Genomic DNA, 19,842 nt, shown 5'->3' with positions numbered 1-19,842 from the left:
ACTTTGCAAATGGAGCAGTTGAGAAATCGGAAGTCAAAGCCTTTCAAATTGTCTCAGAAAGCAGGAATTTACTGCTGTATACCTACCTATCTCTAGGGACTAAGGCATACGTTCCCCTCCAGTTTCTAGATAACTAGATATCTAGATTTTCATTTCCCTAGCTCAGCCTGGCGAGCTCTCTGGGGGTGGGGAGAGAGGAAATTATAGGAGGGGAGGGGAGGAGGCGCCTATCCAACACCCTAAGTGTCCCCATGGTGTCAGGAGACCCAGGCTCTCTATGGGGCTCTGGACGTTATACCCTTAATTATAAGGTCCCTTTCTCTATTTATGTATTTTTTCATAAGGTCCCTTTAAATACTCTGTCCCTTACCTGAGTCCCGCCCAGGGCAGGTAATAAAAAGCCCCGCCCCTCTTGCCTGGAACCAGGATTGTGCCGGCTTTAATGAACAAAGTACCCTCTCGTTCCTCTCCCCTCCCCTCTCCCCTGCCCCTCTTCACAGCTGGCCGCAGTTAGCCAAGGAGGCCCCGATTAAGGAGAGGACAGTGCTCACAAGTCTAGGCAGGTAAGTGAATGTCCCTGGAGGCAGAGTTTGGCTTGGGGACCTTGGCGACCTGGCTGTTGGAGCCCCCAAATCCAGGAGTCCAGGATCACTGCCCCCTCCCTCAACTGCTGGATCCCAGGATATGCCCCTCTGGTTTTACTTCTTATATACTCTTTGATCTCTGTGGGTGGAAAGGTTTCCCTGGTACTCAGGCGGTAAAGTGTCTGCCTACAGTGCAGGAGACCTGGATTCAATCTCTGGGTCAGGAAGATTGCCTGTAGATGGGAATGGCAACCCACTCCAGTGTTCTTGCTTGGGAAGTCCCATGGACAGAGGAGCCTGATGGGCTACAGTCCATAAGGTCGCAAAAATGTCAGACACGACTGAGTGACAAACGCTGTAGATGGATGTGGCAATGGGCACAGAGAGATGGGTATACATGGAGATTATCAGGAAGAAAGGGATCCAATCAATGGACGTGCTTACGAGCGCCTGCTATGTGCCCAAACCCATGCTGGGTGCTGCATGAACAGCTGGGAAAAAGATAAGCTCCTGGCTCTGGTCTCTGGAGGGACACTGTGTTTGCTGAAATCCTGCCTCTGAATCTTGCAAACTGTGTGAACTTGGGTAAGTTCTTTTACTTCTCTGTGCCTCAGTCTCCTCCTGTATCAAACGGAGATAATAATAGCACTGTGATGAAAATGAAACTGAGTTGATAGAGGTAAATGACCTTGAACAGTCTCTGGTCCAGATTACAGGCCACGTAAGTGTCTACTCTTATTATAATTCATGGACCACAGAGTCTGATCAGGGAGACCTGGCCTCATTCTTCAGTGGCTGAGGCACTTCTCATCTAACCACACCTGGTTCCTAGTGTCCACAAAATATGAGGGGCCGCCCCTCTGTGCTGCTGCTATACCTGGGATTGGCCACCTGCCTGGACACCTCACCCAGTGGGAAGCAAGGCCAAGGTGAGTGCTGGGGGGAAGAGACAGCATCCAGGCACCAACACCCACCTTCCTCTGGCCCAGGAGAAACCCTGGCTCCAGTCGCCTCCTCCCCAGGACCCCATGGTCTCCGTCTCCTTAAGTTCAGGCTTCTTCATGTTCCCAAGGACTTCCCTGTAGTACAAACAGGAATGAATCTTCGTGCAATTCAGGAGACCAGGGTTCGATCCCTGGGTCAGGAAGATTTTCTGAAGAAGGGAATGGCAATCTACTCTAGTATTCTTGCCTGGAGAATCCCATGGACAGAGATGCCCGGTGGGCTACAGTCCATGTCGTTGCAAAGAGTCAGACACAACTGAGCGACTAACACACACACACACACACACACACACACACACAGACATGCGTCCTCAGTCCTAGGACCCCTCCGTTTTCTGTCCCTTATGTCTTTTGGGTTGCGCTGGAGGCTCAGATGGTAAAGAATCTGCCCCCAATGCAGGAGACCAGGGTTTGATCCCTGGGTCCGGAAGATCCCCTAGAGAAGGGAATGGCTACCCACTCCAGCATCATTGCCTGGAGAATCTCATGGACAGAGGAACCAGGGCAGGCTACAGTTCGTGGGGTGGCAAAGAGTCAGATACAACTGAGTGAGTAATGCGCTGTGTGTCTTTTGGGCCTAGAGGTCTTCCTGGACTCCCCAGAGGCACAGAGCTTCCTGGGCAGCCGTAAGCGTGTTCCAAGAGCCAATTACTGGGACCTGGAGTTGTTCACGCCAGGGAACTTGGAACGGGAGTGTCGAGAGGAGATATGTTCCTGGGAAGAGGCGCGAGAGTACTTTGAGGACAATATTCTGACGGTGAGCACCTAGGGTCCCCAGAGGAGTCCCCTCTAGGACCTGGGGGTCGGGTCCTGCCCCTCAACTCCCTCTGCCCTCCTGCCTCAGAGATCAGGGTGGGCTGGTCTGGGGGTGTGGAGTCTTCCAGTTGATGCTTTTCAGCCTTCCCTCTTCCTGCCCATTCAAGGATCGCTTTTGGGAGAGCTACATCTACAATGGCAAAGGAGGTGAGTTGGGAGAGCTCTGTCATCCTGTACAACTAGGGGAAGGCTTTAGCCGGGAGGCTGAACTACCATCCCCCACCCAAAACTGGCTCCCTCCAGATTCTATGCTCCCTGAGTTCCTGGAGGGAGTTGTCAAAGAAAGCCCTTCCTCTGAGACTAGAGCCCTTGCCTCAGAATCCCACCACACCTCACTGGGGGGAGGTCCCCTGTCCCCAGGAAGGGGGACAGTTGGAAGGAGAGGTTACAGCCCTGAGGCCTCAGACTGTAGTCCCGGCCCACCTGAGCCCATCTTTGGAGTCCAGAGCCTCAGCAGCTTGGTTGCTAAGGGGGTTGCTCCCTAGCAACGGGGCCTGGGTAGGCCAGTTGGTGGAAGCCTGTGTGTCTTCACCTGCCGGATCAGCCCAGGCCCAACCCCAACCCCTCCTCTGAGTTCTGAGGCCCCCGTGGTGACTGCAGCCTTGTTGCTAAGGCGGGGGGGGGGTGCTCCTTAGCAACCAAGCCTGGCCAGGCCGGACCAAAGAAGCCAGCAGCACTCACTACCTGGTTGGTTCCCCCTCCCCCACAACTCCATCCTGGCTTCTCCTTGGTTGCTAAGGAGGCCTTCTCCCTAGCAACCACACCTAGCCAGGCTCAGGGCCCAAGGCCTCCTGCCCACAGGAGGACCCCCCTCCAGGTACCAGGCATCTCACCCCCCCTAGTGGCTTGGTTGCTAGGAGTGTATCCTTAGCAACAGGCCCTAAGTCTGGGCTAGAATCCTCACATTGGTTGCTAGGGGAGGTAACTGGTTTGCTACAGGCCTATCAAGGCCTGGTGGCTTCTTGAATCTACCTGAAGCGTGTCCGAATCAGGAAGCGCCACCTTCTGAGTGCAGCTTTTTGCGAAGAGGGCTAAAAGCCTGGGGTTTACTGTTTGAGGAAAGTTCCCCCCGACCCAGTCCTAAAGGAAGCTTCCTCAACAGCAAGACCTAGCAAGGCCTCAGGAAGCCAGGAAGCCTCCCTGTGCCCCACCCCCCCCTTTTCCTCAGATATGAAACCTTGATTGCTAAAGGCACTTCACCTTAGCCAAGGGTCCACATGAGTCCTAAACCCCATCGCTCTGTGACTGAGGGGGGATGTCACCCTTGATAGATGAGTTTTTCTGCCCTGTCTGGTGAGGCCCCGCCCCTCTGTGGGCTGGTTGGTAAAAGGGACTGCATTCCAGAGGGGACAGGGTTGCCAGATAAAATACAGGATTGCTCCCCGCCCTACACCCCCAGTTAAATTTGAATCTTAAATACACAGGGATAATTTTTTTTTTTAGTATATCTCATATATTCCATGAGACATACTTATACAAAAAAAGTTACTCATTGTTTATCTAAAATTCACATTTAACTGGGTCTCATTATTATTTGCTAAAATCTGGCAGTACTCAGCGTGGGGGCTCCGAAAATTGTCTGTCTGAACTCCCTACCTTAACTAAGTATGTCAACTGCAAACAACCCCCACCCCTCCCACCCCCACAGGACGTGGACGAGTGGATGTCGCAAGCCTGGCTGTGGGGCTGACAGTAGGCATTGTGCTCATCATCCTGGCCGGCCTAGGAGCCTTCTGGTATCTACATGGCCGTCGGGGCCGCAGGCAGCATTCCTGTCCTCAAGAGTAAGAGGGCTTTGGAGGCTTTAGAGCTTTAGAGCAGGGTGAGCAGGGGAGGGAGGGTCATCCTAAGGAGACGGACCAGATCGGGGGCAGGTGGGTACTGCTGAAAGATCTGAGGAGATCGTCCCGTGAAGAGTCGGTGAGATTCTGTCTGGTTGCAGCATCCGATTATATCCACAGTGCTTGGCACCAAATAGGGACTCCGTCAGTATTTGCTGCCTGGCTGTCTTTGCAGTACCCGCTTTACCAGTGACCTTCATCCTGTGGATGTTGTATCTGATGAGGCTGCAGCCTGTGGTCTGTGGGTGTCTGTGGGATGTCAGTTTCTGGGGTGACAGGATGAGGCTGTCTTTGTGTGTGTGTCCGTGTGAGTTGTCTAGGTGTGTCTTTCTCCGTGGCAGAGTGTAAGAGAGTGCTCAAACATCCGTCTCGAAGTGGAGTGGATTTGGAGGTTTCCAGGAAGAGTTTGTTGGAAGAGCGGATCTGGGAAATTTGCGCCTGAGTGTTTCTCTTTTGTGTCTGTTTCTTGTGTGTGTCTGCCTGCTTCTCTGCAGGGCTGTTTCTCCATGACTCTGCCTGTATTGGGGCACATGTGTCTGTGAATAAGCCTGTCTCAGCAACTGTTGATTTCTGTGCCTGCCTGTCATTGCGTGGTGCTTTTCTGTGTGCAGAGTTCGGTTGAAGGTGACCCTCTTTTTCCCTGGTCTATCTCCCTTACTCTGTCCCCCTACCACCCTCAGAGACTCTGTCTGCCTAAGTCTGACCTTTTCCCAAGGCTTTCTCTCCTGTAGGTTTCCCCTGCTAACAGTGCACCTTCTGTCCCCAGTGTCGAACTCATTAGGCCCCTTAGCGATCTGAGCCCGCAGACGCCCCAGCCTCCACCCCCACCTCCAGGCCTCCCGACCTACGAGCAGGCGCTGGCTGCCTCAGGGGTGCACGACGCACCTCCGCCCCCCTACACAAGGTATGGGGCTGGGCTTCGGCCTGGGGGCGGGGCGCAGAGGGAGGGCACGGCACGGGGAGGGGCGTGGGCTTAGGGGCGGGACTTAGAATTTTGAGCTTATTATTCAGGGAGAGGCTTGGAGAACGGAGGCGTGGCCCAGCCGTGTGTGTGTGTGTGTGTGTGTGTGTGTGTGTGTGTGTGTGTGCGCGCGCGCGTGTGTGTGTCTGGAATATTATAGGGTGGGTCTTGTGTGTGTGTGTATGTCTGGTATATTATAGGAGGGTGGGTCTTGAACCCAGAGGGTCCGGGATTGGCTGAGACGCCCAGGGCGGGTCGGAGTGGTCTTGGTTGAAGGGGCAAAAACAGCCGGGCCTTTGACTTTGCTGTTATCCTCCCCCTGCAGTCTCAGGAGACACAGCTGAAGAGCGGCTTCGGAGTGGAGCCGGGGTTCTCTGAACCGTGCCCGAGATTCGCACCGGATTCCGGAAACCCCCAGGCCCCTTAAACTCCGGAGCTGAGCTCGGAGGGGTGATGGGAGTAGGGGTCGTCCGGCCCGAGGCCTACCCTAGCACACGTGTTTCCGCTGCGTACGGATACACGCAAGTTCCCAGGCAACGTGTTCCCGCGTCCCGGCCCCTCGCAGGCCCCCACGGTCTTCTGACCTGGGGGTATCCGCCAGCCCCGCCCCCGGGGTAGGAGTGCGTGGAAACTCGGACCCAGGAGTGCAGTCCGGGTGCGCAGACTCGCATGTGAGCCGGTGTGACACGGCCATCGCCCTCAGTGTCACGGACCACGGACACGCAGAGACTCGCTTGTGCACACGCGTGTTTCCCCGCGCTCCCCCTGCGCGCACAGGGGCACTTTGCAATCCAGGAAAAGATGGGGGGGTGCGTATTGCAAGCGGGCTCGGTTGGGGGCAGGATCGCGCTGCACCTGGGGGACTGGAGTTGACCTCTTTCCCCAAATAAAAACATCTTGGAAAAGAGATGCGAGAGTGAAATAATGCAAAAATTAAAAAAAAATCAAATAAACTGAACTGCGTTCCCAGGCGCGTCTGCGCTCGGCGGAGCTGGCTTTCTGTACAAACGCTGCACCCTACACCCCCAGGCCCTGCTAGCGCCCTGTGTCTGCCTCTCTCTCTCTCTCTTTTTTTTTTTGCATTTGCACGGGATTGTGGGAGGAAGCGGAGCGCAGCCAGACACCCCGCCGCCCGCCCCCCCTTCCCCTCCCCCCTCCCCCAGCCGCCTTGTGCAAAGATGGCTGCACCGTGAGCGCAGAGGAGGAGGAGGCGGCGGCGGCGGCGGCGAGAGCGAGCACCCAGAGCCCGCACCCACCCCGGGGCCGCCCGGGACGCCCCCTCCTGAGCGCGCGCCCCCCCTTCTCTCTTGCAAGGGCCGGGGCAAAGGCGGAGACAGCGGGGTCCCTCCTCCCCCCTCTTTCCCTCCAGGGGGAACCCCCCTTCCCCCCTCCTTGGCTCGGCGGCTGCACCCCCTCCCTTGCCCGCCCCTCCGCCCCTGTCCCCTCCCTCCCCCGCCCGGGGCCTTCCCGGGCCTTCGGCGGCTGCAAAGAAAAAGAGAGAGAGAGAGAGAGAGAAGGGAAAAAAAAGCAACAGCGGAGGGAGAGGCGGCGGAGGAGAGCGCGCGCGCGCCCCCTCCCTCCCCCCTCCCTCCCCCTCCCCCAATTTCCACCGCGGCCAATTCATGGACAGGAACTACCCCAGCGCCGGCTTCGGGGACCCGCTCGGCGCCGGGGCGGGATGGAGTTACGAGAGGTCAGCGAAAGCTAGGTAAGGAGCCGGGGGTGGCCTGGAGGAAGGGGCCAAGGGGTGGGGGCCCAGCCCGGCCGGGCCCGCCCGGCTACGCGTGCATCGCAAACTCCCCTCCGGCTTGCAAGGGAGCGGCCTTCCTCGGTTTGCAACAACGCCGCCGCCCCAGTTTGCAAATTGCAAACTCCGCCAAAGCCAGCTCCGGCATGCAAAGAGAAAGATGCAGCGGGGAAATGGGGGTGCAAAACAATTTCAGACCGAGAGGCCTTGGGAAGGTGGGAGGGACTGGCGAAGCAAGGCCTGGATTTCCCCCCATCCTTGGATTCCCGGCTTGCTGACCCCTCCCCCTCGCGCCCCAGGCTCTGCTCTTGCAAAGGTGGGAAGGAAAAGAGAATTAGAACGCAGACCTGGGGGGCGCGCCCCCCCCCAGATCCTATTGTTCCGGGACTGCGCGAGGCCGCGGTACGCGGGGGCCCCCCCAGAAATTCCGCGAGCTGAGTGGGCACGGGGCCCCGCCCCCTTCCTAAGCTGGGGTTCTGTGTGTGTAAGGGGGGGGGGGTCCTGGCATCAGAGACACGCCCCCTTGAGCTCCCCCACCCGCAAAGAGAGAGAATCCTAGTTGATGGCGAGGAGTGGAGTGTTTGACCTCTTGAGTCGGGGCCATGGATGGGGGCCGCTGCATAGGAAGACGAGGCTGTTTCTCCAGTGTGTGGTTGTGTGTGTGAGCGTGGGCCCAGGCGTACATAGCTGGCAGCCAGTTCACCCGCGAATCTGCCCCTTTTCTGCTGTTCGTGTCACGCCCTCACTCTTCACCTGCCCCCTGCCCCCCTCCCCCCACACACCAGGGTTTCCCAGCCAGGCAGGGCAGGACCCCACGTGAGTTAGTATTTTCCATGTGGGACTCCTCGCTCTGTATCTTTCCCCACGAGTGAGTTGAATACTGGTTTGCACACATACCTGGCCTTGCACGGGCCCATGCATCTGAACCTCAACCCGGGGGATGGACGACGTTCATGTTCACACTTGTACCTGGTACTTTCCCGGAGTCCTATCCTCACCCCACCTCCCCCATCCCTGCTGTTGGGGAACAATCTGCTACTGCCCCTGGCTCGGTTTGCACCATCCCGTGAGGTTCAGGGCCTCTGTTCCCACGTGTCTGAAGAAGAGGGGGCGTCCCTCGGGGGTTGGCCCCAGGGCTTTGTGTCACCTACAGGGTGGGGGCCCTGGGAACAAACTCCCTGTTTTCAACTTAAGACACTTTTCTCTGACTCTTCAGCCTGTCTGTCTCCTTCCTGTGCATGTCTGTGAGGCTCTCTGGGATCTATTTACTGGGGCTCGAGTGGGGACCATCTTTGAAGTTGGGGACCCCGATTCCCTTGTCTTTCCTTTATGGCCCAAGGTTCCTGAGGATAACCCCCAGTCAGCTGGAAGATTCTCCCGAACTCCCTGGGGGATTTGCTGAGTTTCTCACTCCGAGGGCAGCTTCGGAGGAAACCCTAACACCTCCCTCCCCCCCCCTACCCCCCAGCTTGGTCTATGGCAGCTCCAGGACCTCACACCCCGAGACGGACATCTTACACCGCCAGGCCTACGCGGCCCCCCACCCACTGCAAAGCTATGCCACCAACCACCACCCGGCAGGTACGGCCCCTGTCCCGCCCCGCCTGGCCCTCCCTCCGAAGCGGCTGATTGGCTGCTGAAAGTTCCACCCTTCCTAATTGGCTGTGCCCTCCGTCCCGGCTCGCCCCTTGCCACTTCTTCCCTGATTGGTTGTTCTGAGGCTGGTCAATTTCTCGCCGGATTCGTCCGCTCCTGTTTCTGGTCCCGCCTCTTTGGCTCCAATTGGTCCGGTCCTCTCAGCCCCCAAATCCCACCTTCTCTTCCAGGCTTTTCCGCCTCTCCAGCCCACCCCGGTCCTTTCCCTCTGGATTTGTCCATCCTCTTGGTTTCTTGAATTCTTTCTTCCTGATTCTCTTTCTTCCTGATTGGCTCCGATTCTTGGACCTCCCCCTCCTCCTTTAGATTTGCCTGATTCTTCTGTGACCGGGCCTCTAGTACCTCGGATTGGTTCTCCTTTGATCCTGCCGTTTCCTTTCCTAAATGGATCAGCAACCAGACTGTTGTCCAGTTTGACCCTACGACCCTCTTGGTTGGCTCCTTCCCTTTATCCCTCCCCCGCCTTTTTTTAAAAAATCTGGACCCTCTCACTTGGACTCAACCCCTTTCGACTTGTTCTCTGGTTCTTCCCAGTGGCTCCAGTATCACCCCATCTCTTCCCCTTCCTTGTTAGAATTGCCTAACTCTTTTGCCCTCCCTTGGACCGTAGGAACTCTCTGTTTCTCCCACTTTTTTTCACTTCTGGATATTTCTACTCCTTTGTCTACTTTTCCCCTCCTGGGCTCCCTGCCCTTAGGATTGCATCCTACTCCATCCTGCGTACTGTCTCCTTGTCTCTGCCTACTTTCTCCTCTTTGAATCTGCACCTTCCATCCAACCCCCTTTCCTGACCCAACTTGCCTTTGACTTGCTCTTTTCCCCTTTAAACCTTGCCCTATCCCCCACCTAGCTGACTCAACCCCCGCCCCAACCCTTGCCAGGCCTCTCTGGACTCTTCGACACTGGCCTCCATCACGCAGGCTCAGCAGGGCCCGACGCCTCCGTCATGAACCTCATCTCGGCCCTGGAGTCCCGGGGCCCCCAGCCTGGCCCTTCTGCCTCCTCTCTCCTCTCCCAGTTCCGCAGTCCTTCCTGGCAAACAGGTAAGCCCGCTGCCAGCCCAGGAGGACCAGGGTGGGGCTGGCTTGTGGTCGACTCTCACCTGTGGTCTCCTCCCTCATTCATCCCTAGCCATGCACACGCCAGGCCCCACGGAGCTCTTCATCTCAGGCGCCCTGCCCGGTTCCAGCACGTTTCCATCCTCCTCCGCCCTGTCGGCTTATCAGCACCCGGCTTCCTTTGGCAGCCGCCCGTTCCCAGTTCCCTCTTCCCTCAGCCTCCAGGATCCCCCATTTAGTCCCCCAGCTAATGGGCTCCTTTCCCCTCATGACGTGCTGCACCTGAAGCCCTCGCAGGCACCCACGGTGCCCTCCTCGCTAGGTTTTGAGCGCCTGGCGGGGGGTGGTGTCCTGGGGCCCGCTGGTCTTGGCCCAGCCCAAACCCCACCTTACCGCCCTGGTCCCCCAGACCCACCCCCACCTCCTCGCCACCTCCCGACTCAGTTCAACCTGTTGGCTTCCTCTTCCGCTGCCGCTGCTGCTGCTGCTGAACAGTCCTCTCCACAGCTCTACAACTTTTCGGGTGCTGCCCCCGGCCCGCCGCCCCCCGAGCGGGCCCTGCCCCGCCAGGACACCGTCATCAAGCACTACCAGCGGCCTGCCAGTGCCCAGCCCCCCCCACCCCCACCCCCAGCCCATGCCCTCCAGCACTACCTGAGCTGTGGAGGCAGCTACGCCTCCATGGGCCATCGGGCCAACTTGGCCTGCAGCCCGCTGGGCGGTGGGGAACCCTCGCCTGGCGCTGGTGAGCCTAGCAAAGCTGGGCCCAGTGGAGCCACGGCCGGGGCATCAGGCAGGGCTGCGGGCCCTGAGGCAGCCGGAGGAGGTGGGGCAGGGGGTGGCGGTGGAGGTTACCGCCCCATCATTCAGTCGCCTGGTTATAAGACGGGCAAAGGTGGTTACGGGGCAGCTGCGGGCAGTGCAAGTAGGCCCCCACCAGCCCGTTCAACCGCCACGCCCAAATGCCAGAGCCTAGGTGGGCCAGCAGCAGCCTATGCCACTGGGAAGGCCTCGGGGGCTGGAGGGGCCGGAGGCCAGGCCTATTCCCCTGGTCAGCCCCAAGGGCTTCTAGGACCCCAGGCCTATGGGCAGGGGTTCGGAGGGGGTCAAGCACAGGACTTGAGCAAAGGCCCTAGCTACTCAGGGGGGCCCCAGCAGCCCCCGAGTGGTCCCCCGCCTCCTGGCCTAGCCACGTGTCAGAGCTATTCCCCAGACCAGCTGCAGGGGCAGCTGTACGGGGTGCAGGGTGAGCCGTACCCGGGGCCAGCTGCCCACTCCCAGGGTCTGCCCACGGCCAGCCCCTCGCTCAGCTACAGTACTGGCCATTCCCCAGCACTCTCGGGCCATGGAGGCGGTTGGGGGCCCAGCTCCCTGGGGGGCGGCGGAGAGGCCAGCCCTTCTCACATCATCCGCCCGCTACAGTCGCCACCTGCCCCTGGCCGCCCACCCGGAGTCGGCTCTCCAGGAGCCCCTGGCAAATACCTGAGCTCCGTCCTGGCCTCAGCCCCGTTCCTGGCACCCCCAGGGGCCAGCAGCTATGCAGCTGGAGCAGGTGGCTACAAGGGCAAGGGGGACGGCTCCGAGCTGCTGGCGGGCCCGGGTGGGCCTCCTGCTGAGCGCACGGAGGATGAAGAATTCCTTATTCAGCACCTCCTCCAGGCGCCCAGCCCCCCGCGGACCTCAGGGGCAGATGGCCTGGTGGGCGAAGATGGGGCGGCAGATGCCTCCAAGGGACTTGGGGGGAGTGGTGGGGCTGGGGGTCCCCCAGGCACACCCTATGAGCTGGCCAAGGAAGACCCCCAGCGGTACCATCTGCAGAGCGTCATCCGGACCAGTGCCAGCCTTGACGAGGGTGCCACCGCAGCCCTGGAGCTGGGCCTGGGGCGGCTGAAGGAGAAGAAGAAAGGGCCGGAACGGGGTGGCGAGACCCCCGAGGGGCTGGCCACCTCAGTTGTCCACTATGGGGCAGGTGCCAAGGAGCTGGGGGCCTTCCTCCAAAAGAGCCCTCCGCCCCCGCAACCCACGGCCCAGTCGGCCCAGTCTGCCCCGCATGGCCTCCTCCTAGAGGCAGGGGGCCCCGACCTCCCTCTGGTGCTGCCGCCCCCTCCTCCCCAGCTGCTCCCCTCGGTCCTCAGCCATGCTCCCAGCCCCTCTTCCAGTGCTCCCAAAGTCGGCGTCCACCTCCTTGAGCCGGCCACCCGAGATGGGGCACCCCAGCCGCCCCCGCCACCTCCCCCACCCCCACCGCCCATGCCCCTCCAGCTTGAGGCCCACCTCCGCAGCCATGGCCTGGAGCCTGGTGCCCCCAGCCCCCGCCTGCGGCCAGAGGAGAGCCTGGAGCCGCCTGGTGCCATGCAAGAATTGCTGGGGGCCCTGGAGCCGCTACCTGCTGGGCCCGGTGACACTGGTGTGGGCCCACCCAACACCGAGGGCAAGGATCCCTCCGGTGCCTACCGCAGCCCCAGCCCGCAAGGCACCAAGGCCCCCCGCTTCGTGCCACTCACCTCCATCTGCTTCCCTGACTCCTTGCTCCAAGATGAGGAGCGCAGTTTCTTTCCCACCATGGAGGAGATGTTTGGCGGAGGGCCGGCGGATGACTATGGCAAGGCTGGGCCGCCCGAGGACGAGGGTGATCCCAAGGCGGGCACTGGGCCGCCCCCCGGCCCCCCTGCCTATGATCCCTACGGGCCCTACTGCCCTGGCCGGGCATCCGGAGCCGGCCCCGAGACTCCGGGCCTGGGCCTGGACCCCAACAAGCCACCCGAGCTGCCCTCCACAGTCAACGCTGAGCCTCTGGGCCTGATCCAGAGTGGGCCGCACCAGGCGGCCCCCCCGCCCCCGCCTCCCCCTCCGCCGCCGCCGCCCCCTGCCTCGGAGCCCAAGGGAGGCCTGACCTCGCCCATCTTCTGCTCTACCAAGCCAAAGAAGCTGCTCAAGACGTCCTCTTTCCACCTGCTGCGGCGCCGCGACCCGCCCTTCCAGACGCCCAAGAAACTGTATGCCCAGGAGTATGAGTTTGAGGCCGACGAGGACAAAGCCGATGTGCCCGCCGACATCCGCCTCAACCCCCGGCGCCTGCCTGACCTGGTGTCCAGCTGCCGCTCCCGCCCGGCTCTCTCCCCGCTGGGTGACATTGACTTCTGTCCACCCAACCCAGGCCCGGACGGCCCCCGGCGCAGAGGTCGCAAACCCACCAAGGCCAAGCGTGATGGGCCGCCCCGGCCCCGCGGGAGACCCCGGATTCGCCCACTGGAGGTCCCCACCACCGCCGGGCCAGCCTCAGCCTCCGCACCTGCTGATGGGGCCAAGAAACCTCGGGGCCGGGGCCGGGGCCGGGGCAGGAAGGCCGAGGAGGCAGGGGGCACACGGCTGGAGCCCCTGAAACCACTGAAGGTGAGGGGGAGTGGGACCATGATGCCTGGGGGTTGGGGCCACATTTGAGGTTCTTGGGCAGGATGGAGAATGTGGTATGAACTAACTCCCAGGAGAAAATTAATCAGAGGGCTCAAACTCCAGAGTTCCTTTCTTGGAGACATCTGAGAGTTGAAATTTGTGTGTCCAGAGGGAGGCTGGGAGTTAGTGCTTGTATTCTTAGGTTCTAGGTCCCACAGGACTATTGATTGTGGGGGTCCTGGGTTCCTGGGTCTTGTGGGGAGGGGGTCAGTGAGTAATGAGGGAGGGATATCAGTCCTGTCATTCTGGAATCTGAGCAAAAGGGTCTGTGGGCTTGAGTTCCAGGTCTGCAGGCTGAGATTGCTGAGAATTTGAACTTCATAGTCTTAAGCAGGGAGAGGCCTGGCGCCCCAGACTCCTGAGTCGGAGGGAGGAGGGAACTTAGGGGCTGGGACACGTGGGCCCTGACTGCCCACTGCCCCCACATCTAGATCAAGCTGTCTGTGCCCAAGGCCGGCGAGGGTCTGGGAGCCTCCACGGGTGATGCCGTGTCAGGAGCTGACCACAACAGCCTGGACTCCAGCCTTACTCGGGAGAAGATCGAGGCCAAGATCAAGGAGGTGGAGGAGAAGCAGCCTGAGATGAAGTCCGGCTTCATGGCTTCATTCCTAGACTTTCTCAAGTCAGGCAAGCGCCATCCACCACTCTACCAGGCCGGCCTGACACCCCCGCTCAGCCCCCCTAAGAGTGTGCCGCCCACTGTGCCGGCCCGGGGCCTGCCTCCCCAACCCCCCACCGCCCCCACTGTGCCACACCCCCCACCCGCCAGCGCCTTCGGGCTGGGGGGCGCGCTGGAGGCCGCAGAGAGCGAGGGGCTGGGGCTCGGCTGCCCTTCGCCCTGTAAGCGGCTGGACGAGGAGCTGAAGCGGAACCTGGAGACCCTGCCCTCCTTCTCCTCTGACGAGGAAGACTCTGTTGCCAAGAACCGGGACCTCCAGGAGAGCATCTCCTCAGCCATCTCCGCTCTCGATGACCCGCCGCTGGCCGGGCCTAAGGACGCCTCCACTCCGGATGGGCCCCCTTTGGCTGCAGAGGCTGCGGTCCCCGGGCCACCCCCGCTCCCGGGGCTCCCCAGCGCCAGCAGCAGTGGCACACCTGGTAAGAGCTGGGAAGGGAGTCTGTGGGGGCAGGCCAGGGATTCTCCAAGATTCAGGGCACAGGTCTGATGGTGTAGATTACACACTGGTCAGCACAGGTTATAAGTGATGGGGACAGGTGGGTGACAGGGTCGGAGAGAGCCTTTAATACTGATGAGGGGACATGGGATGTGAGAAGACCTCTAGGGGTTAGAGATTTATGACAGAGACAGAAGAGGGTCTGGGGGAGCAGACAGACTTGGGGAGGGTTGGTTAAAGAAACATGCATTAACAACGACTAGTCAGATCATGGGGTGTGGGGCATCAGGAAAGGCTAGGGGTACAGTCAGGTCTGAATGGCATTCAGTCCTGAGAGGGCGTGTTGGACAAAATTTCAGGGCCTTTGATAGGGGCATTGGGGATGAAAGAGATGAGGTTTTGGGGAGGGCGTTTGGAGCAGTGAATGAGGAGGCTTGGGTGCTCAGAGGAATCTTATGGAATGGTGACGTCTTCTGGAAGGTGGGAAATGGGAAGTAAGACAGTGAGAGACTAAAAGGAAAGCATCAGGAAAGAGATGGGGAAACACTGGCAAGTTCTGTGCAGAGTGTCTGGATCGGCTGTAATGGGAGAGCATCAAGGGAAGAGAGGGCCTTGGAAGGGTCAGGAAGGCTCATGACTAAGGACCCAAGGATGGATCAAAAGCAGTTCGAGGAGTCAGGAGATCTCAAGGCGTTGGGCTGGGTGGGTGGGGATGTTTCAAATATCATGGGTGTTTAACAGGAAGGAGAGGGCATTGGCAATTCCGAGAGTGAAGAGCAGGCTGAGGAAAGGAAAGGAAAGGAAATGGGAGAGCTTGGATAGAGGAGGATGAAATCTCTGAGCAGATAAGGAACAGGTATACAGAGGGGATGACCCAGGAATCAGGAGGGACACTAACGGATGGGAAGTAAGCACAAGACTGGGGCCCCAAAACAGCAAAGATAATTCTGGACTACCGTGAACTCTGGGAGCCCATTTCAGGGGCTCAGAATCCCCACTGGAGTCTCAGGGAGGGGTGCTGGTGTGGCAGAAGGATTGCTGGGGAACTGAGTGGCAATAAGGAAGGAGCCGAGGGGCTGTTGGCACAGGGAGGGACATTCAGGGACAAGAGCAGAGGTGCTGGGATGGCGAATGCTATTCAGAGACTGGGGGGCAGGGAAGGGCCAGAAGATTTGTAGGGGCCAGGCTAGGGAGCCAGGAGGGGGCTTTGATGGGACCAGAGAGGCCTCCTGGCCATTGTGGTGGGGGACACTGAGTAATGCAGAACTGCCCTATGACACTGGGGGTCTGCGGAGACCGGGGAAAGATGAGGACCAGAGTGGCACGTCTGCCTGAGTGCCTAGTTGGATCAGTCATGTCCGACTTTTTGTCATCCCCTGGACTGTAGCCCGCCAGGCTTCTCTGTCCATGGGGATTCACCAGGCAAGAATACTGGAGTGGGTTGCCATGCCCTCCTCCAGGGATCTTCCCAACCCAGGATCCAACCCAGGTCTCCCGCATTGCAGATGGATTATTTACCATCTGAGCTACCAAGGAAGCCCATTAGGACATTAGGAAGAGGAGTTAAAGGAACGTGGGCTTCTTGTGGGTGTCAGGGGACGGGGTGGGTGTTGAAGGTCAGGGAGAGGACAGTGAGTGGGTCAGACAGGGCCCTCTTTGAAGGAGAAAGGGCAACAGAAGAGGAATGGGAAGGAGATGGAGGGGGGTTGGGGCCAGAGATGGCTGTTAGGTGAAGAGCTCAGTTTGATCGGGAGGGATGTTGGGGTACAGGGCAGGAAGAGGACTGTGTTGGGACCCCCCCAGAGTGGCTGAGAGACTTTTCACCGTCAGCAGGTGACAAGTTTGGGGGGGGTGGGTTGAGGGGGCGCTCCAGCCCTGATGCCTCTCTCGCCCCAGAGCCCCCGCTGCTGGAGGAGAAGCCCCCACCCTCGCCGCCTCCCGCCCCGACACCGCAGCCGCCGCCCCCACCGCCAGTCCTGCCCTCGCCACCCCCGCTGGTGGCCCCCGCACCCAGCCCGCCGCCGCCGCCTGCTCCAGCCCCACCGGCCCTGCCGTCGCCGCCCGCCCCCGTGCCCCCACCGCCGCCGGCCGCCGCGCCCCCGCCGCCGCCCCCGGAGGAGCCCGCTGCCCCGTCCCCCGAGGACCCGGAGCCGCCCGACGCCCGGCCCCTGCACCTGGCCAAGAAGCAGGAGACGGCGGCCGTGTGCGGGGAGACGGACGAGGAGGCGGGCGAGAGCGGCGGGGAGGGCATCTTCCGGGAGCGCGACGAGTTCGTCATCCGCGCTGAGGACATCCCTTCTCTCAAGGTGAGCCCCCGCCCCAGCGTCGCGGGGCACCAGTGAGCCTGCTGCCTCAGCTGCTGGAGCGTTTGCTGAGCGCTTGTTGGATGACAGGCCCGGTCCTGGGGGCTGCACGTACCGCGGTGGCGGGGCCTACCCCCCTGCACCTCCTGAGACCTGTGGCGGGGTGGGCGGATGGGACCTGCTGGTCAGTGTGGAGGATCCCGGCCTCTGAGCTGTTACTCGGGTGTATACGCGTATGTCAGCGGTAAATAGGGTGAAATGATTGTTGGCAGTTTTTCCAGATACTCTTGCTGTGAGTGTTAGGGTCATACTGAGGGACAAACCTGAAGCGGGAGCTTCTAACACAAGCTGATGGGTGCTGTAAAGGCTACTTGTCACTTATAGATGGAAAGGTGAGGTATTGATGTGACCCGTACCTTTGAAAACACACACCTATACAGTCACAGCTGATGCTTTGGGAATGCCTGTGTGTCAGGCCACATCTTAAGCCCTGTTTTTGTTTTTTCGGCCGCACCATAGGGCATGTAGGATCTTAGTTCTGTGACCAGGGATGGAACCTGTGCCCCTTGCAGTGGAAGCAGTCTCAACCACTGGAACACTAGGGAAGTCTGTTAAATACTCTATATCCACCAGCCCACTTACTACTTCCTGTTACTTTATACAGGGATTGGAGCACTATGACACACACACACACACCCCCACCCCCCACCCCACCTGGTTTTGGAAATTAAATTTTATTGGCACATGGCCCCGCCCATTTATTTACATATCATATACATAGGCCGCTTTTCCCATCCAATAGCAGAGTGGGGTATTTGCAGCAGGGCTGAGCTGACCCACAAATCCCAAAATACTTCTTGTCTACTTCTTACAGAAAAAGTGTACTGACCTCTCCTGGGGTCATTTGTTCATTGAATAAGGTAATTGGATCAGAGGGTTAATGTCAGTGCTTGATAAGGGTTTCCCTGGTGGCTCAGAGGTTAAAGCGTCTGCCTCCAATGCGGGAGACCTGGGTTCGATCCCTGGGTCGGGAAGATCCCCTGGAGAAGGAAATGGCAACCCACTCCAGTAGTCTTGCCTGGAGAATCCCATGGACTGAGGAGCCTGGTGGGTTGCAGTCCATGGGGTCACAAAGAGTTGGACACGACTGAGTGACTTTACTTACTTTTGATAAGGGTAGGTGAATTCAGATGCCTGTGTGGTGCTTCTCACAGGGCATGGGCTAGAAGGAGTTCTCAGTAGGTCAGCAAGCCATGATGGCCCTGGTCAAGATACCAAAGGCTAAGTGAAGCCATTCTTCATGTTGGTTACTGTCACTGACTGGATATTCACTAGGGGGCAGGAACCACATATCTTAACTTTAATTTCACCTTGGGTGTTGTTTCTTGTCAGTTACAGATAGAGAGGTTGTGGAATGCATTCATTATAAAGATAGACACTATTATTATACTTTGTTACTAAGAGTGTATTTCGGGAGATGAGCTTAATGTGCTTTTTCCTATGTTGTTTTCAATTTATTTTATTATGGAAAGAGTAGAGCAAATAGACCCCACTCTAATCCTCTTGCCTGGAAAATCCCACGGATGGAGGAGCCTGGAAGGCTGCAGTCCATGGGGTGGCTAAGAGTCAGACAGGACTGAGAGATTTCACTTTCACTTTTCACTTTCATGCATTGGAGAAGGAAATGGCAACCCACTCCAGTGTTCTTGCCTGGAGAATCCCAGGGATGGGAGAGCCTGGTGGGTTGCAGTCTGTGGGGTCGCACAGAGTCGGACACGACTGAAGCGACTTAGCAGCAGCAGCAGAGCAAATAGAGTAAGGGGGCTGTGTGTATCCATCACTCAGCTTTTACCTTATTGCCTTTTTGTTGGTCTTGCTTCCTTTCCATTCTGGCATTCTTTTTCTGCTCCTTTCTTTTTTTTTGGCCACACATCGCAGCATGTGGGATCTTAGTTCCCCAACCAAGCATCAAACCCATGTTCCCTGTATTCGACATGCAGAGTCTTAACCACTGGACCACCAGGAAGGTTCCACCATTCTACCTCCCCTGCCCCATCCCGACAATCCCAGGCTCTGTGTCTTCTCACCCATTGTTTTATCGTTTTCATATCATGGTATTTGATAACATACAAAAGAACATTCACAAGAGATATGTAAGTGGTAAAGCAGAATGAATGCTCGAGTGACCTCTCACATCCCCACCCCTCCTCCAGCGATGGGACCATTCCCAATGCCTTGAGTCTCAGTGCCCTCCCCTCACGGTCGTGCTCACTCTCCTAATGCCCTGTGTACATCGTTTCATTTGATGTCAAGATTTCTGAGACTCTTTGGCCATCAGCTGGGACAAGCAATGGAGATGTCAAATGAACAGCAGTGATGGGAACTGCTACCAGTTCTCAGGGGATAGGATTTTTTTTTTTTTTTTTTGGTTTATTTTTGGCTGCACTGGCCTTTCTTTGCTGCACGTGGGCTTTCTGTAGTTGTGGCTATCTTGTTGTGGAGCATGGGCTCTGGAGCTCAGGGTCAGCAGTTGTGGAACATGGGCTTAGTTGCTCCGTGACATGTAGGATCTTCCTGGACCAGGGATCAAACCCGGGTCCCATGCATTGGCAGGTGAATTCTTAACCACTGGACCACCAGGGAAGTCCAGGGGTTAGGATTCGGGATACATCACATTCAGGATTTAATTTTTTTTTTCTTCAATCATGATAACCGATACATATCATGAAGTTTATCATTTTAACCATTTTTTTTCCTTGTGGGGGGCCATGCCACACCATATGTGGGATCTTAGTTCCCTGACCAAGGATTGAACCCACACACCCCCTGCAGTGGAAGCACTGAGTCTTAACCACTGCACTACCAGGGAAGTCCTCATTTTAACCATTTTTAAGTGTATCATTCAGTAGCATGAAGTGTTTTCACATTGTCATGCAAACCGTCGCCCCACTTGTAAATTTTATCTTTATAATCACTTTCTTTATAAGGATTACTATCCTTCTTTTGCAGGGAAGGAAACTGAGGCTCAGAGCATTAAAGTGGCTTTTCCAGGCTTTTGCAGCTTGGGACCTGGATACAGTTACTGGCCCTGGGAGCCCACACTCTCAGCACCAGGGTCAGCTGTTCTCTCGGTATTAGAATTCTAGCAAACACTGGTAGTGCCTCTGGGCACCCAGTACTGGACCAGATGAGCCAAACTCTGGGACCCTGACCATCCCCAGTATACAGATGAGGAAATTCACATTCAGGGTGAGGGAATCATTTGGCTGGCGAGTGCCAAGCCAGGATTGGAGCCAGGGCCATC

At 58.2% G+C, this 19,842-nt stretch overlaps 2 protein-coding genes across 6 annotated transcripts in view; both read left to right on the top strand.

Annotated features, from left to right (window-relative positions):
• The first annotated feature begins 415 nt into the window (after positions 1-415).
• PRRG2 (proline rich and Gla domain 2) lies at positions 416-6,115 on the top strand. 4 transcript variants are annotated; one of them, XM_040252278.1, is made up of 7 exons: positions 416-563; positions 1,417-1,513; positions 2,170-2,345; positions 2,512-2,551; positions 4,053-4,188; positions 5,012-5,149; positions 5,532-6,115. In XM_040252278.1, exons 2-7 carry the CDS (start codon positions 1,429-1,431, stop codon positions 5,548-5,550), a joined length of 594 nt encoding a protein of 197 aa, XP_040108212.1. In that variant the 5' UTR covers positions 416-563; positions 1,417-1,428; the 3' UTR covers positions 5,551-6,115. The 4 variants fall into 4 exon arrangements, 3 of the variants coding, with proteins under 3 accessions (XP_040108212.1, XP_040108211.1, XP_040108210.1); XM_040252277.1 differs by having other exon boundaries at positions 1,343-1,513; XM_040252276.1 differs by having other exon boundaries at positions 1,294-1,513.
• Positions 6,116-6,649: 534 nt separating this feature from the next.
• The window catches only part of PRR12 (proline rich 12), a 29,231-nt gene continuing 16,038 nt past the window's right edge, over positions 6,650-19,842 (top strand). Inside the window, exons 1-6 of one of the 2 annotated variants that reach the window (XM_040252272.1) lie at positions 6,650-6,914; positions 8,422-8,534; positions 9,491-9,652; positions 9,741-13,060; positions 13,573-14,218; positions 16,132-16,541. In XM_040252272.1, the coding sequence (XP_040108206.1) occupies positions 6,829-6,914; positions 8,422-8,534; positions 9,491-9,652; positions 9,741-13,060; positions 13,573-14,218; positions 16,132-16,541 (4,737 nt within the window). In that variant the 5' untranslated portion in view covers positions 6,650-6,828. Of the gene's footprint in view, positions 6,915-8,421; positions 8,535-9,490; positions 9,653-9,740; positions 13,061-13,551; positions 14,219-16,131; positions 16,542-19,842 lie in introns of both variants that reach the window. The other variant, XM_040252271.1, reaches the window with a different exon arrangement.

This window comes from Oryx dammah, unplaced genomic scaffold, assembly GCF_014754425.2.
Source record: "Oryx dammah isolate SB20612 unplaced genomic scaffold, SCBI_Odam_1.1 HiC_scaffold_13, whole genome shotgun sequence".
NCBI classification, from domain to species: domain Eukaryota; kingdom Metazoa; phylum Chordata; class Mammalia; order Artiodactyla; family Bovidae; genus Oryx; species Oryx dammah.
This window is presented reverse-complemented; position numbering and strand designations above follow the sequence as displayed.

Bases quoted from the DNA above. Each gene is read 5' to 3' on its own strand.
- PRRG2 (XM_040252278.1), top strand. From the start codon at position 1,429: ATGAGGGGCCGCCCCTCTGTGCTGCTGCTATACCTGGGATTGGCCACC. The intron at 1,514-2,169 runs GTGAGTGCTGGG...TTTTGGGCCTAG, and splicing joins CAGTGGGAAGCAAGGCCAAG to AGGTCTTCCTGGACTCCCCA. The intron at 2,552-4,052 runs GTGAGTTGGGAG...CCACCCCCACAG, and splicing joins CATCTACAATGGCAAAGGAG to GACGTGGACGAGTGGATGTC.